We start from the raw sequence: 18,116 nt of genomic DNA on the forward strand, positions 1-18,116 counted from the left end.
AAGATCGTGACAAGCACCAAGAAATAATCAAGGCAGCAGCTAAACTAATAAAACATGATATCAAAGAAATAAACCAGCCCAGTGATGTCTATCCAGCAATCAGTGGCATTTCATCAATTGACGATAACTTAAATTTCATTCCAAACTCATTATACACCTTTCTTACATTACTCTTTGTAGGTGCTCAGCCTCGAAAGATAGCATCGATAGGTCAGGCCATCATTCAAGTAACCCGTCCAAGAGCACTTATGGCTCCTCTACAAATTGGTCTTGGAGTTCAAATGCACGACCAATTTGATTCAAGATTCCTCATTGATTCCTTGCATACCCATGGTTTCTGCTGTTCATATGCTGAAGTTCAGAAATTCCAACGATGTGCTGTAGCTGTTCAAGGGACAAGCTTTCCAGAGTACTTCCCTGGCCATTTCCATCAGTACGTGGGTGACATTGTCACCCACGTACTGATATTGCCACTCTAGATGGAAAGAATACGTTTCATGGAATGGGTATAATTGCAGCGGTGACACCTTCTTTAAAAGCAGAAAGACAAATTCCCAGAAAAGACATCCCTTTGAAAGATATCATTACTTTAGGAAAGATAAACATACACCCATATCCATCACAGAGAGAAGCTATTTACAACATGTCTTACGCTGTCTTGGAAAATATAGACATGAAAGAGCCGTATCTTCAATCTGATTTGCTGTGGAAAACTTCCTCCATTGCTCAAATATCAAGACCCCTTTGGAATGGATATATGCAAATGATTACCAGAGGACAACATCCAGGGAAGGCCTCTGTAGTATTCATGCCCATGATAGACATGAATCCGAATGATCTTACTTGCATATACTCAACATTAGTATTTGTATCATCACATGCAAAGAAGTACAACACTACCCCCGTGATCACTTTTGATCAGCCTCTCTGGTGGAAGGCTCACACCATTGTGGAGAGTGAACCACCTAACAGCATCCTTCGCTCCACTGTCGTGCGTCTTGGAGCATTTCATACCCAAATGAGCTTCTTGGGTTGTATAGGACGCTTAATGTCTGGATCTGGACTTCATGAGCTGCTTGAAGTGGTCTACGCTCCAAACTCAGTCAGTCACATGCTGTCTGGTAAAGCAGTATCAAGATCAGTACGAGGACATCTCTTAGTCGATTCTGCTCTCAACATCCTCTTGACAGCAAAAGCATACCAAACAGACATAACTCCCCTGATAGATGAGACCAAAGGGGTTGAGGAGTCAAGTGAAGTGAGTTCAAGTCCTGAAAATTCTGAAGGCCAAAGCTGCAGCAAAGAAAGCAAACATGAAATACTACTGCACAAAGATCTCCAGACTCTAGGAACCCTTATGAAAGAAATGCTTGCTGGAAAAATAAATGCTCAAAACCTTGAAAGCAATGATGTTCTACAAAGATTAGCTTCACAATTGAGATCTGAGGTAGATGTTATGAAAGAAAACAGAACTTCAGCTCTTTGGATACAGTACATGACAATGATCGACATATTGAGAAGCTTCATTAAGGCTGAAAGAACTGGTAATTGGTGGCTGCATTTGCAAACTTTGCAAAAAATGTTGCCGTATCTTGCTGCATCTGGGCACAATTTGTACACAAAATCAGTCTATACATATCTACAAAAGATGACTTCACTTCCAACTGAAAAGCCAGATGTCTACCAGCACTTCATGAATGGTCTACATGTCATTAGACGGTCAGATCGTTTTTGGGCCGGACTGTCTACAGACCTTGTTATTGAACAGGTACGATTTAATTTTACCAAAAAAAATAGTTCCTAGTATCAATTAGCTTTGTAGTACAGATACATGTATAAAATGTCTCTTTTCTTTTGCAGGTTTTCATGCGGAACTTGAAGTCTTCTGGTGGCATGACGAGAGGACGTGGCATGACAGAGGCACAGAGATCTTTGAGGGTCCTATCAGCTCCATCATGTGCAGAAATCAATGATGCCATGCAACAATATACATCAGTACAGTACATAAGCAGTGATCAACACAAGGATGTTACTCAAGCCAGAATTGTCAAAGACACAAATGACACAAAAGCCATGGTTCAGTTCCTTCAGGCAAGGAACCCTTTGATGATCTAAAGGATTTGAGAAACATTACCACTGGTTGCACTGTCCCAGCCACAGTAAATGCTGATTCAGCAGAGAAGGTGGGTTCTGCCATACTACAGTCCATGGAAGGGAAAAGGATAATCGATTTTGTCTTTAAGAAGAAAGCACAAGCCATCACCATGGATGTCAAAGAATCAGTGAAAGTTTGTTCTGAAGACATTCACATTGATGCTAATCTCCTGTTCCAGAGGCTTATAACTGTGGGTACTCGATGCAGCGATCTGCGACAATTGATGTCTTATGAGCTCTCGTCTTATCCTACTGCCATGTTTGATTCCAAAACGATGATGAAGACAGCAAACAAGGCAACTTTGGCTGATGCAATGTGGTCTGAGGATTTAGACAGTCCTGCTCCAACAGGCGATATCCATTACATTCTAGACGGCGGTGCTCTGCTACATCGTATTCCATGGACACGAGGACATACCTGGGATAGGATTCTGCAGGACTACTGTAGATATGTTTCCAGCAGGTATGGACGAGCTACAGTTGTCTTTGATGGATACACAGATTCTTCATCAACCAAAGATTGTGCTCAGATCAGACGAAACAATGGAATCGTTGGTGTTCGTGTTCATTTTGCTGTTGACATGAAGCTGGAAATTAAGAAAGAGGTCTTCCTGGCCAACAAAGAAAATAAACAACATTTCCTGCATCTACTTGGGGAACGCCTGGAAAGAACAGGTTGTCATGTCATCCATGCAAAAGGAGATGCTGATTTACCAATCGTCCAAGCAGCAGTGGAATCTGCTGCAAGATGTGACAGTTTACTGGTTGGAGATGACACAGATTTACTTGTTCTGCTCTGCTATCATGGGAAGAATACTTCAAACCAACTATTCTTCAAGCCAGAGCCGAAATCACATGCAAAGAAGAGGCCAAGAACATGGAACATTCAGACAACAAGGGCAGCGCTTGGCAATGCAGTCTGTGAAAACATACTCTTCATTCATGCTATACTTGGATGCGATACTACATCACGACTACATGGCCTTGGAAAGAGCCTCTCTCTAACACGCATAAAAAATGATGTCTTCTACAAACAGCCCAAGTCTTCATGAAACCAGAGATGACTGCTGAGAGTATAATTGCTGCTGGAGAAATTGCAGTTGTGTTATTGTACAATGCTGCAGCTCTTGAAGGGGAAACCATCGATGAGCTGAGGTACAAACGTTTCTGTGAAAAGGCAACATCCAGCACAACAAGTGTGCAACCGCACGTTCTACCTCCGACCTCTGCAGCATTGAGAAATCACAGTCTCAGAGTATATCATCAAGTACAAATGTGGTGTGGTGTAGATAATCTGCATCCAGAAGATTGGGGATGGAAAATTATCATTGGACGAATGCTTCCCTTAACATCCAGCAAAGATCCAGCTCCTCAGGAACTTCTTAAAGTCATCAGGTGCAGCTGCAAGACTGGTTGTCAAACTTTACGATGCACATGTCACAAAAATGGACTTGATTGCACTACTGCATGTGGTGAATGCCGTGGTATCTGTGCAAATATGTTAATAGAACAATTAGAGGAATTAAACGAAGATGAATTGAACATTGATAGCAATGAACATTGATAGCTAATATGCAATAAAAAAAGAATTACCATGTACAATAAATAGCATTTAGTCACAGATCATGTCATGTAAAATATTGTTTACTTATTTTGTTTCTTATGTAAAATCGTGTTTTTTGCTTGCAAAATCGATATTATTCTACATTTTCAGGCTAGAACGAAATAAAAATAGGGAGTTTTGGAAAGAGAAATTCAATATCTTTTAATTATTATAGTGTTTTTTTATTTTCTACATTTTTTGTCGATAGCCAGCTGATACACAAAAACTTACATTTGTGAAACATATTTTGATTTTTTATTACTTTTACTACATAAAAAAGTAAAAAATGCAAAATAGGAGAGTGATCGTTTGTAGATATTGATTTTCCTTTTCCAAAAATCTATTTACTTTTGATCTAGCATGAAAACTGTAGGAGATCGATTTGGAACTCTTAGTAAAATATGCAAAAATACCTCATTTACCCTTGAAAAGTCTCTTATATCGAAATCTATGAAGAAAATGGGAAAAAGTACAGGAATAAAATGTGTTCTAAATTCAATTTTACCTACTATGAAGCTCTTAGTTTTGTCGTATAATGGAAAACAATGTGTACATATAACTTTTTATATGATTTATTCGCATATAAAATTGACACTTTTTTTCTTAGGGTGTGTATATTTATCACAAATTTAAAACATGTTCCCATAATTAGATTTTTCTAGACTTTTGATATGTTATTGTATTGATAATTTACTTTTATAAGCATTTATCAGACAAACTATTGCAATTTGTGGTGGGTTGACCCCCTTTTTGCCATATCTTTACTGGACTACATCCACCACGGAGGCAGAGAAAGACCTGGGAGTATATGTGTAGCGCGGCGACTAGGTCTGATAAGGGAGCCTCCCATAACCCACTTGGCGAGTGGGGGCACCTCTTTGGCCGACTCGGTAGGGAGGGGCTCTCCCGTCACGCTGGTCGCGGGTTCAATCCCAGGCAGCCGGCGAATACCTTCTCCTGGTCTTGATTAATTTCTCGTGTTTCGATACATGCAGAGGTTGTGTTGGAGAATAGGAAAAAGGAAAAATATGCTCTCGGGGCATGACATATGTTACCAGGCTACCAGTGAAGGGATATCCAGCACACCAATACCACATGGGAAATACTCCACTATCCACCACAGAGGCAGAGAAAGACCTGGGAGTATGTGTTACCAGGCTACCAGTGAAGGCCAAATTCGTACCAATCGCAGCAGATGGGTTAATGAGAGTGCAGAGGAAAATAGAACCTGCAGTAGTTTTAACAGTAGGAATAACCTTATGAAAAGTTGTGGATATGAATGTACTTGAGAAAATGAAGAGAAAAAGGAAAAGGAGGAAGAGGAAGAGGAAGGAGGAGGAGGGGGAGAAGAAAGAAGAATATGAAAGGAGAAGCAAAAGAAGTAAAAGAAGAAAAAGAGGAAATAGAAAAAGAAAAAGAAGAAGAAGAGGAAGATGAAGATGAAGAAAATGAAGAAGAAAAGAAAAAGGATAAAGAGGAAAGAAGGAAAAAGAAGAAGGAAGGAAAAAATAAACTATACCGGAACTCCTAAGAGGCAGTGGTGAGTTGACAGTGTGACGGCGCCGCGTTCAGGAGGACGCGAGTTCAATCCCCGCCCGGTGCCACCAAGCTGAGATTTTTCAGCCGCCGCCGAGTGGCTTAAAACTACCCACATGCTGCCCAAAAGACCACCTATCAACCCAGACTTTAGATTCTAGGAGGGCAGCATGAGCCAATGCAAGATGGCGCCACTATAAACACTGGCCTGCGCCACAACGGGCTGGGCCATACCATCAGGCCCCTCCAAAAACAAGCCTACTGGCGCCACAGGCGAAGATGTTAAAAAAGAAAAAGAAAAAAAAAAGTGTTGCTGACTAATGTCACCATCAAGTGAAGCGCTGCACCAGGTGTGTCATGTTCCTCAGTATCATCCGGCACACACAGAAAGGATGCTTTTGATTCCCACCTTCACTACTCTCCATAAGCTTAGTGACACCAGCAGCAAGTAAAGACATCTGGGTTCAATTTTCTACTTAAACAGGATATTCATTCTTTTATCCTGCTCACTGGTACACTCTGCAACAGCCTTTCTTTCACTGTAGTACCTCCTTCCTGAGACCTATTCAGTAGTTAAGGATTTAGTGGTTAGGGTAACTGAGGAGGTTGTTGGGTACAGGGTGAGTGGAAAAGGGAACTAAAACATTGCACCAGGTATGTCAAGTTTCCCACTATCAGACGGTGCACGCAGAGAGAACGATTTTGATTCCCATCTTTACTTCTCTCCATAAGCTTAGTGACACCAGCAGCAAGTAAAGACATCTGGGTTCACTTATCTCCTCAAGCAGCATATGCATTCTTTCATCCTGTTCACTGGTACACTCTGCAACAGCCTTTCTTTCACTGTATTACCTCCTTCCAGACCTGTTTAGCAGTTAAGGATTTAGTGACTAGGGTAACTGAGGAGGCTGTTGGGTACAGGGTGAGTGGTGGAGGGAGTGCATGGAGGTCAGATGAGACGAAGGAGGCACTTGCTTACCTGCACCACGCTGGCGCCTTGCAGAGCGTCTTCCCTGACTGTGGCGGTGTAGGTGGGCAGCGTGAACACCGGGGAGTTGTCATTCACATCAATGATTGTTAGGTTGACCAAGGCCGTGGCAGACAGAGGCGGCACACCCCTGTCTGTGGCCACTACTGTCACCACCACCTGCTGTACGCGCTCAAAGTCCACCTCGGTGCCAATGCTTATCACACCTGTGGCAGTGGTGGGTCATGAGGGACTTGCAGGGAATGAGAACATCACACACACACACACACACACACACCAGCCAAAGAGACTAATTCAATTTTCAGTGGTGAAATCAAACTATCGTCTGACACCAGTATGAAGTCAGTCTGGGTGGGGCCCAAACCTCCTCACAGTGCTGCCGCATCATCCCAAATACATCACTCCTTCCCTCGTGTGTTATCTACATACTATTTGAAATTGTGTATCAAGTATTCAGTATACAGTAAATAAGATTTGATGCTATGGCCAGGGAACTCCCCGAACACCCTGCCCAAACTGACTTCATGGCTGAGTTGAACTATAACAACCTACTGATATATATATATATATATATATATATATATATATATATATATATATATATATATATATATATATATATATATATATATATATATATATATATATATATATATATATATATATATATATATATATATATATATATATATATATATATATATATATATATATATATATATATATATATATATATATATATATATATATATATATATATATATATATATATATATATATATATATATATATATATATATATATATATATATATATATATATATATATATATTGCAGAATGATTTGGACTCAGAAAAAAAAAAAAAAAAAAAAAAAGGGGTGTTGATCACAAGTGTACCAGTCTTTGGGTGGATGTGCAGGTACTCCTCCAGCGTGGTGTGCTGAAGGGAGTAAGAGATTTCTGCATTGATGCCGATGTCCCTTGAGGTGGCCATGACCCGCAGGACTTCTGTCCCCACGGCCGTGTTCTCTACCACGGAAGTTTCGTGGAGTTTCCTCACAAACTCAGGAGCATTATCATTCACATCTGTGGAGGACGGAGCTCACAGCCTTACTTTGAAGCATTCTCGTACAAGAAGAGATCATAATGCAGATATTCGGGACAGAGGCTCAAAAATATATGGAGGATGGTGTCATTACCTAAAATACAAATAAACTTGGCTTTCCAAATGATATCAGTGAGACTAACTTTAAAGAATTGATTATTCCTTTAAGTTTTTAAACATCAAAGCAACTATTTTTTTTCATGCAAGTAAACTCAGATTGCTGTTGATTACTGTTGGCAGGACACTTTGTTTTGTAAAGACTCAATGGCCAATTTAACGAGGGCATGTTGGAATGGTTCCTATAAACATAGGTTATCAATCATGACTTATGGATAGAGACTACCATTAGGAAAACCTGTCTGTCTGGTCAGGGCAGTTAAGGTAGTGCTCTGCTACTGGTAACATGTAACCCTGTACAACCAGCCGCATGGTCGGGTAGTCGGCGACTAAACCGGCAACCCCACTGGTTTTGTTTTGGACCAGTGAGGAGGGTGTGCTGGACCCCCAGGTGGATTAAAATCAAGACCATTCTAAGGGCAGACGAACTCATGTTTATCAGTCAATGGCCATCCAGTCCCAGCTATGGGTGAAATAGCAGGTGGTAAACATCATAGCCTGCCTTGTAGGTACGTTTGCCCGTTTCATTCAGGCAAAGGCTTGGGCCACCACTTAAAATAAGTGGTTGGGTGTGCAAGGGCATGCACCCAGAAAATCTTGGGCCAAAAACTGAAAATGGCTCGATTTACGAGGCATAAACCGTCCAACCGTTCATGAAGAGTGCAAACGGATGTTAAACGAAAGGATGATAATAATGATGATGATGATTAGGAAAACCTGTTTGAGTAAATTGGGTAATATAAAACGAATTTCAGCATAAATCTGATCCTCTGTTGGAATCCACTCTTGTCTTAAAGTAGCAAGACTTAGGACATGAGTACCAATGTAGACGCATGCTCCATTAGCTCGGTAGCAGCGACGGGCCAAGCTTGTGGCTTTACCACGTACCAGCGACGGGCCAAATTTTTGCCTTGACATGAACCCCCAAAAATAGAGGATGCATGAACTGATCACAAATGGGTTGACATATATAATATAATGATTTGTGTGAGTGATGATTTTTTCTCTTTATTTTGCTTAGAGGGGCCTATAAGAAACATGATCCCTGCAGCTACAGGGTTAGAGACAAAAAAAATACCCTAAACTTTCTAGTATTTTGATAGATTTGTTCTGTTTTTTGGGTACTAGTTTGTGCATGACAGATTTTTGTAATAAGTGTGTCTCTAATGGCCCATGCACCTCCACTGGTACCTACTTATGCCCCACAAGACACTTTGGGAGGGCAGTGCAGGGCAGCGGCACGTCACAAACCTGAGACTGTGACGATGAGCTGCGTGGTGGATGACAGCGGTGGGCTTCCCTGGTCCACGGCGCGCACTGTCAGGCTGTAGGAGTCCCTTGTCTCACGGTCCAGGGGCCGGGCCAGGCTGACCACACCCTCCATCTCGTCAATGGTGAAGTGGCCCTCCGCTGAGTCCACAAAGTTGTACAGCAGCCGTCGATTGATGCCTGGGGGTACAGAGGAGACGTTCTTCTTATTATTATTACCTCCGCCAACGAAGTTGGGAGGAGGTTATGCTTTTGGTCTGGTCGGTATGTTTATTTGTTTGTTTGTTTGTGAGCAGTCTCCTGTGCACAATTTTAAGGATATCTCAACCAATTTTTCAGGGAAGTTTTGTGTCCATCCAGAATAGAAACCATTAAATTTTTTATGTCAAAGGTCAAGGTCAAGATTACAGTCTCCTGTGCACAATTTTGCGGATATCTCAACCAATTTTTCAGGGAAGCTTCATGTCCATCCAGAATAGAACCCATTACATTTTTTGTCAAAGGTCAAGGTCAAAGTCGCACAAAATGCCAGATTTACACATTTTTGGCCATAACTTCGGTTCTCGTCATCGTAGAGACTTCAGACTTGGTTCATATTTTAGCTCATGGAAAGACACACCTTGAATGGCCTTGATCTTGACCTATGACCTTGACCTCAAAAAGTTTGTTCAGGGTCAAAGTTTCCAAAAAAAGAAAAAAAAATCATCAAATTTCGAAACAAATGCTTCCATATGATGCACCTTGCATGGCCTTGACCTTGAAAAGTTTGCCCAAGGACAAAGTTGAAAAAAAAAAAATTAAATAAATAAAAAATAAAAAGATTTTCATCAAATTTTGAAACAAATGCTTCCATGTGATGCATAAGGTCACAGATGATGCCCATACCAATTTTCAGGACGATCTTTGGCGGAGGTGTGCACTCTCCGAGTGCTATATGAGTCTAGTTATTATTATTATTATCTCATTATCATTATCACACATTACTGATCATGACCCTCACAGAACAGCATAAAAGCCCTAATACCCGTGTTTTTTGTGAGGGGCATGAACAGCAAGGAAAAAGAGAATGAGTTTTTTGCCCTTGAGCTGCCTCCCTTGATGTAAAAAAGAAAAGAAAAGAATCACCCAGACCTAATCCCCTGCCACAACAAAGCCTTTACCGAGGTCTGGGTCCGTGGCAGACATCTTGAGGACAACGGCGTTGATGGGCGCGTCCTCTGGCAGGGTGGCGGCGTGGGTGGCCAGGGAGAAGGACGGGGGGTTGTCGTTGGTGTCTGTCACCAGGACCTCCACCACCACCTCACACTGCCAGGCCTTGTGCTCCCAGTCCTCCACCACAACCTGGACAGTCACACCAGAGTTTTAGACCCATCCTAGGCACCATTACCCTAACCTGGCTACAACTAGTATTAATATTGTTATTACCTATTACAGGTAACTCTCAATTTACGCGAGTATTGTGTCCTTGAAGAGGTCGCGTAAATCAAAAACAATGTAAATCAAACAAGAGGTAGGTTTCTATCGAAAAATAAATATTCACTTCATTCAGTGGAGAGAGAGAGAGAGAGAGAGAGAGAGAGAGAGAGAGAGAGGCACTCAGTCTCAGCCTCACTTGTGTGAGGAAGAAATGAGGGACACCATGAGCGACTGGCTAGTATTGGTACCGGTACCGAGCAGTCTGGTACCGGTACCGTACCGTATAGCTGGTACCGTTAGTGCCGGTACCTGCCCACCCCTATTGTTGAGCAGCGCGGCAGCGTGGGTACTGTATTGTTGTTCAAGTGGCACGCGGATAGAACTGAGCTCAGCTGTGAGGCCGCGGCGCCGTGTGAGTCCAGTTGCGTGAGACATCTGGTGGCCACTCCATAAAATATCACGTATAAGTGAAAAAACGTGCAAATCAAACATTTATTTGGATTTTGGACCCCGCGTTATTTAAAAAACGCGTAAACCAAACTCGTGTAAATCGAGAGTTACCTGTACTATTATTACTGAGAGCCATGAAAGGGCAGTGTGTGTTTGTGTGTGTACGTATTTACCTTTTTGTAGTGTACAGGGCCTGAACTCAAGCTCCGATAGTCCTGTCTCCCAATCTATATTTGTCCAACTTTTCCTTCATTTTTTGGACACTGCCCACTTCAACAGTGTCTTTGTTTAGTCCATTTCATATATATATTCACACTTCAGTATGGAAAACTGTACTTCTTTATGTCTTTCAAACAAGTCTCCTTTCTCAATTTCTTGCTATGTGTGTGTGTGTGTGTGTGTGTGTGTGTGTGTGTGTGTGTGTGTGTATTTACCTATTTGTAGTCTACCAGGCCCGAGCTAAGCTTTCCATATATCTACATTTATCCAACCTTCCCTTCAATTGTTGGACACTGTTCGCCTCCACCACTTCTCCCCGCAAACTGTTCCAGGTGTTAACACTTCTATGTGGAAAACTATACTTTTTTAAGTCACTCAAACAGGTTCCTTTATTAAGTTTCTCCCTATGTCCTCTCAGCCCATGCATTCTCGCAGTTAAGAAGAGATCATCTTTATCCACCTCATCAAACTTATTTACCAACCTATAGCCTACAGCATGATCAGATCTCTCTCCCTTCTTTGTTCCAGTGTCGTCAAGTCCATCTCCTTCAATCTGTCTTCATACGTCATATTTGAGAGTTCTGGGACCATTTAAGTTGCAATTCTCTGTATCCTTTCCAGCTTTCTGATGGTTTTTTTTTTTTTTTTTTTTTTTTTTTTTTTTTTGTGTGTGTGTGTGTGTGTGTGAATACTTACAGTGAGGTGGTAGTGGTCCCGTGCCTCTCTGTCCAGCTGGGTGGCTGTGGCCACGTGGCCATTCAGCTGGTCAATACTGAAGTGGTGGGCGCTGTCCCCGGTGAGAATGTAGCGGCTCCAGGCAGCAGTGCCTTCATCGGCATCCCAGGACACAACAGAGGCCACGTGGGTGCCTGGGGTGGCGTCCTCGGAGATCTCCCGGCGGTAGATTGGCTCCTTGCACACCGGACCGTTGTCTGTCGTGAAGCACACCGGTGTGAGTCACAGAAGTGCTAGACACTGCTTACTTAATTCATGATCTATTACCATACATTATCCATTATCATCTCAGGCAAGACTATACTGTCACCAACCGTTGATGTCGATGACTGTCACAGTAACAGTCGTGTTGGCCGTAAACTTCCCGTCGGTGACGGTGACGGTGAGGGTGTACTCGGCCTGCCTCTCCCGGTCCAGCTCACCGGCCACGTACACCTGGAATATGGACCACAGCACCGTGACTCTTTCGTTAAGGAACAGTTTCGTTGTTAGCAGGTCACCATTGTTGTTGTCTCTCACCATCCCTCCCACCCACCTCCCCTGAGGCGTGCACCAGGAATTGGCCGTCAGGGTCGCCGCCGGTGATGAAGAAGTCAAGTTTGGCCACAGACTCGTCGGCGTCTGTCACGCTGAGCTCCACCGCCGCCGTGCCCGTGGCAGTGTCCTCAGGCACTGGCGTCAAACAAAATTAATTTGTCAATGTAAATATATAAAACCTTCACAGCCAATGACATATTACAGAGAAAATCAATTTCCTGTCAATCATTTATCTATAAAACCCTTGTAGTGCCTCACCAGCAGTGACGTAAGTGTCTTTGGTGAACACTGGAGGGTTGTCGTTGTAGTCCTTGACCAGTACAGTGACTCTTGTGCTGGTGGACAGAGGCTTGGGGCCCCCGTCAGTGGCAGTGACGGTGAAGGAGTACTGGGCCATGGTCTCGCGGTCCAGCGGGGCCGCCAGGGTCAGCATCCCGGTGTGTGGATCAATGCGGAATGTTGACTTCACTACAGCGCTTTCATCAGGGCTGAGGCTGTACTGGATCTGAGGAGGGAAGAGCAGAGAGCAGAGCAGACATTTAATAATTTATTCTGAGGAATGTTTTCATGGACTGAAAATAACATGGTGACACAGGCAACATTTACCTGGCCATGGTTTCCTTCATCGTCATCAGTGGCCGTGAGGATGGTGACGGTGGCGCCCACCTCGCTGTTCTCGGCCACCAGGGCTGTGTAGCCGGACTCAGAGAAGCGTGGAGGGCAGTCATTCACGTCCATCACCTGTTGGTCATTCCAGAACAAGACCCAACCAATTCAAAATCCATAAATTAAAATGTCTTTCTTTGACTGTCATTTCAGCCCAAAAACCAAACCGTATTCAACCATAAGGATAAGAAATCAAAACTTCATGCACTCTGCCATCATTCACATCCATCACCTGTTGGTCATGCCAGAGCAAGACCCAATCAGTTCAAGACCAATATATTAAAACGTCTTTCATTGACCCTCATTTCAGCCCATAATCCAAACCCTAATCAACAATACAGACAAGAGACCAAAACTTGCTGCTTCCTGCCATAAACTCACCATCACAGAGATGGTCATGTAGTCCACCGTGGGCGGCGTGGTCAGTGTACGGTTGGTGACGCTGATGTGATGTGTGCGTCGCCGCTCATGGTCCAGGGCCCTGTGCACCACCACCAGGCCAGTGGAGGTCACGGTGAAGGGCCCTGAACTCTCCCCAGACTCCCTCTCCTCACTGGCTGCCTTCATGCCCTCATCCACCATGATCAGGTACTGCACTGACTGTGGCCCTGCCATCCACAGGGACGTGATCACATTGCCTGCCAACACAAGGCAAGACTTTGAGCATACAGAAGGTGGCTAGCTGGGGCCAGAATGTTATGAGGTGCAGATTGTGATGTGTGTGCTAGTATGTGTTATCTGAGGAAATGAGTCTATGACTTCCCAGTACTGTAATGTGTCTGTGTGTGTATTTACCTATTTGTATTTACTTATTTGTAGTATACAGGGCCTGAGCTCAAGCTCAGTCAGTCCTGTCTCCCACTCTATATTTGTCCAGAATTTCCTTCATTTTATGGACACTGCTTGCTTCAACAACGTCTTTGGTAAGTCCATTCCATGTATCCACACTCCTGTATGGAAAACTGAACTTCTTTAGGTCTTTCAAACAAGTCCTCTTTCACAATTTCTTACAGTGTCCTCTTAGTTGCCTCCTCCCTTCAGTCTCGATTAAATCACTTCTATCCAACACTTCCATTCCACTTTGACCCGGAAATTTAATGCCTACGGAGAGCCAAAGTTGCAGTGTAACTTGAAAAATATTTTTTGCAAATTTTTGTAGTTTATTCATTCTGGAATGAATCACATTGAATAAAAGTTGTAGAGAATCATCCGTATAATTCAACTGTGAAATCAGATTATTATTTGGACAGACCGTTTGGCTGGAATTCCGCCAAAAAAGGACGGCTGAGGGAACAGAATTGCTCTACAGACGCCATGATGTGTAGGCAGGAACTGTAGACTATTTTTTGCATGGAATGGTGGTGGGGGACATCGCAAGAACAAAGAGGTGCCAGTTAGTCACTCAGCATCAACAGAGACCTATAGTTACACGCGACCTTCAAATTTTGGAAAGCTTCTCACTCTCCAGCGCTGGCGTCATGCTCGTTGCCCATGTCTGATAGAACTATATGATGCCAGCGGCATCATCGTCATTAAGGGGTTAATCAACATCTATTTCTACTTGAAAGTAGGTATACAGTCCCTGAAAGTCAAGATCAAGACCAAGATGGCCCATCGAACGTAGCATCCCCGTGTGATTAGTTCCTTCAGTAGCACGGCGAAAGTTACCGCCTGCACACTGTGCAGTGGGTGAATTTACCAACCAACCCTTTTGTTTACCATTTCAAAGTCACAGCTGCTCGGGGTAAGAGCACTGTAATACTTCAACAAACAGTGGAACAACTTTGAACACAGAGATGGACACAAAGCAACATACGGTACTACAGTCATAATTGTAAGTAAGGTGGCCAAATGTAGTACTGCATACACATTAAGTTCAGGGAAAATGTTTTTTTTTTTTTTTTTCAAATATATCTTGCCAAATTATAGGTGTGTCTTATACGTCGGTGCGTCTTATACAGCGGGAAATACGGTGTACATGTTTCTCCGAATATCTTATTTATGTGCTTCTCAGATGTCAGTATATCTTGTATTATAATTCTTAAGTCTTTTTCTTCCTTCACTGTATCGATGATTGTCCCTCCCATCCTACACACTCCACTTGCTCTATTTTTACTCTTGCCCATTTTCATTGTGTGACAATTCTTTTCATTGAACTTCATTTTCCAATTTTTACTCCATTCATGTATCTCATTGGAATCTTCCTGTAGTTTATTACAATCATCATCATCATCATCTCTTATTTTTCTAAGCAGTTTGGCGTCATCTGCAAACATACCCTTGTAACTCTACTTTTTCTGGCATATCATCTATAAATATTAAAAACATAATATTCGCTAACACTGACCCTTGTGGAACGTCACTTGTGACCGTTCTCCATTCTGATATCTCACCTTTCAACACGGTTCTCATTTCTTTGTTTGTCAGGTAATTTTTCATCCATAGTCATTTTTCTCCCAATCCTTCTCTATTTTCTAATTTCCACATCAGTCTCTTATCAAATGCCTGTGTGTGTGTGTGTGTGTGTGTGTGTGTGTGTGTGTGTGTGTGTGTGTGTGTGCCAAGTGATCTGCATATTGTTTCCTTCCTTGTATTTTCTTAAATAATATGCATTTTACCAGTGACTTTTTAATTTTATCTTATTTTTTTATGTGTGTGTGTGTGTGTGTGTGTGTGTGTGTGTGTGTGTGTGTCATATTACTGATAGCTGTGGGTGCTCACCGATGGGGGCGTCCTCCCTGATGAAGAACTGTGCATACTTCCTGGTGCAGTGCGGGGGGTTCTCATGAGGGGGCAGCAGGAAGATGGTGACGGGCACGTCGGAGTGGTGCTGGGGGGAGCCGCTGTCCTCGCCACGGATGAAAAACTGGTACACCTCATTTTCTGTAACATTTGGGAGTTCACTGATACTTATGGAACTAATGGAACAGTCTCTCTATATACGATGATCACTTGTGCATCCAAACTCACACTTTTTAGAGTAAACAGCTCAACAAAAAAGTCAAGAAAAGATACAAAAATTTGGGAGTTCACTGATACTCATGGAACTAATGGAACAGTCTCTCTATATACGATAATCACTTGTGCATCCAAACTCACACTTTTTAGAGTAAACAGCTCAACAAAAAGTCAAGAAAAGATGGAGTTCACTGATACTCATGGAACTAATGGAACAGTCTCTCTATATACGATAATCACTTGTGCATCCAAACTCACACTTTTTAGAGTAAAGGAGACAAGAAAAAAAAAAAAAAATAAATAAATAAATAAATAATGGCAAAAAAAGATACAAAAATATGAAAGTTTACTGCTACTTGTGGAACTATTTTTTTTACAGTAGAGAAAGCAGTTTAAGGTATAAAAAAAATCAGGACACCTCTCCTCCCGTATTTGATCTTCCTTTCGGCCACCTCTTTTGTTTCTTTTTTAGGAGCAGCGAGTAGCGGGCTTTTTTTTTTATTATTGTTTTCTTTTTTTGTGTGCCCTTGAGCTGCCTCCTTTGTTGTAAAAAAAAAAAAAAAAAAGAAAAAAAAAAAAAAAAAAAAAAACAGGAAGCAGTGGGGATCATGTTCCTTATTGGTCTTAGCGAGAAAATTGAGAAAAAATCATCTCTCACACAAACCAATTCATAATATATATCAACGCATTTGTGATCAGTTTATGTATCATCTATTTTGGGGGGGGTTATATAATGGCACAAATTTGGCCCATCGCTGCTACACGGTAAAGCCAGAAATTTGGCCCGTCGCTGCTACCAGGTTAACTCCTTGACTGCAGATTTCCTACCAGAAGACATCACCAAGCTACAGGAATGGAACAAAAAGTGGCTGCTACAATTCAATGAAGAAAAATGTAAAGTCATGCACCTTGGGAGGGGATATCCAGCATACCAATACCACATGGGAAACAAACACTCTACTACCCACAAGGAGTATATGCTACCAGGCTACCAGTGAAAGCCAAATCCGTGCCAATTGCAGCGGACGGGTTAATTGGATTCTAATGAGTAGCTTTGTAGGTCCAAGTTATAAAAGCTTCATCAATCTACCACTAGTATCCATGGAAACACCTAGGAATCCTACGAAAGCCTTGTCAAGTATGTGAGCTTGGGCACTGAAATGTATAAAAATATGGTCCTTAGGTTGTTGGAGGAAATGTTTTGAGGCAGCAGGAAATACTAAATGTTACAAAGGAAACTGATAACACAGAGGAAATGGAGATAGAAAATGAACAAGTTAGAGAAATAATAAGACTCAGAAGACTGACATACAAACTGTTACAAAGAAAAATTATGACTGAGAAAATAGAAATGGAAAATGAACATGTTAGGGAAATATTAAGACTCGGGTTCGACTCTGGCGACTCAACTCCGACTCTTCACCCATGACCGTGAGTAAGTGGATGAATTATCTTGGCTGTGGATGGTCTGCGCCACGGTGACCTCGCCGGTGGTGGGGTTGACCGAGAAGAGCTCCAGCGCCTCAGAACTGTTGGCTTCATACATGCGGTACCTCACTTCACTGTTTGCCCCTTCATCTGCGTCACTGGCCTCGACCTGTGATGGTGAGCATGGGGAAAGTATAACAAACGAGATCCATAGCTGGGTAAAGGTAATCTGGAACCACTGCATGTATTCTCAAACTATTCTTCACTGTTAACTCCTTCATCTGCGTCACTGGCCTCTCTAACTAAAGAAGTGAGCAGGGAGAAAGTATAACAAACGAGATCTATAGCTAGGTAAGGGTAATCTGGAACCACTGCATGTATTCTCAAACTATTCTTCACTGTTAACTCCTTCATCTGCGTCACTGGCCTCTCTAACTGTGATGGTGGGCAGGGAGAAAGTATAACAACTGAAATCTGTAGTTAGGTAAGGGTAACATATGGAGCCACTGCCCGTATTCTCAGAGCATTTTCCACTGTTTACTTGTTCACCTGCGTCACTGGCCCCAAACTGTGATGGCAAGCATGAAGAAAGTATAATAAACAAGATCTATAGCTAGGTAAGGATAATCTGGAACCACTGCATGTATTCTCAAACTATTCTTCACTGTTAACTCCTTCATCTGCGTCACTGGCCTCTCTAACTGTGATGGAGAGGTCTAGGAACGATCGCCAGATGCTGAGATGGCACAGTGTGAGCGGGGCTTAAAAGTCACTCAGTTGTCATGGTCCAGAGTCGGCACAGTGTGAGCGGGGCTTAAAAGTCACTCAGTTGTCATGGTCCAGAGTCGGCACAGTGTGAACGGGGCCTAAAAGTCACTCAGTTGTCATGGTCCAGAGTTGGCACAGTGTGAGCGGGGCCTAAAAGTCACTCAGT

General features: G+C 42.5%; 1 protein-coding gene across 2 annotated transcripts in view; it reads right to left on the reverse strand.

Annotated features, from left to right (window-relative positions):
- LOC126988104 (fat-like cadherin-related tumor suppressor homolog) overlaps positions 1-18,116 on the reverse strand; it is a 51,498-nt gene that overhangs the window by 29,435 nt on the left and 3,947 nt on the right. Inside the window, exons 4-15 of one of the 2 annotated variants that reach the window (XM_050845911.1) lie at positions 17,165-17,351; positions 15,518-15,679; positions 13,178-13,434; positions 12,737-12,871; positions 12,389-12,635; positions 12,129-12,265; positions 11,908-12,028; positions 11,555-11,790; positions 9,934-10,114; positions 8,756-8,953; positions 7,180-7,368; positions 6,273-6,487 (exon numbers count right to left, since the gene is read on the reverse strand). In XM_050845911.1, the coding sequence (XP_050701868.1) occupies positions 6,273-6,487; positions 7,180-7,368; positions 8,756-8,953; positions 9,934-10,114; positions 11,555-11,790; positions 11,908-12,028; positions 12,129-12,265; positions 12,389-12,635; positions 12,737-12,871; positions 13,178-13,434; positions 15,518-15,679; positions 17,165-17,351 (2,265 nt within the window). Of the gene's footprint in view, positions 1-6,272; positions 6,488-7,179; positions 7,369-8,755; positions 8,954-9,933; positions 10,115-11,554; positions 11,791-11,907; positions 12,029-12,128; positions 12,266-12,388; positions 12,636-12,736; positions 12,872-13,177; positions 13,435-15,517; positions 15,905-17,164; positions 17,352-18,116 lie in introns of those variants that run through there. The other variant, XM_050845912.1, reaches the window with a different exon arrangement.

This window comes from Eriocheir sinensis, chromosome 68, assembly GCF_024679095.1.
Source record: "Eriocheir sinensis breed Jianghai 21 chromosome 68, ASM2467909v1, whole genome shotgun sequence".
NCBI lineage: Eukaryota > Metazoa > Arthropoda > Malacostraca > Decapoda > Varunidae > Eriocheir > Eriocheir sinensis.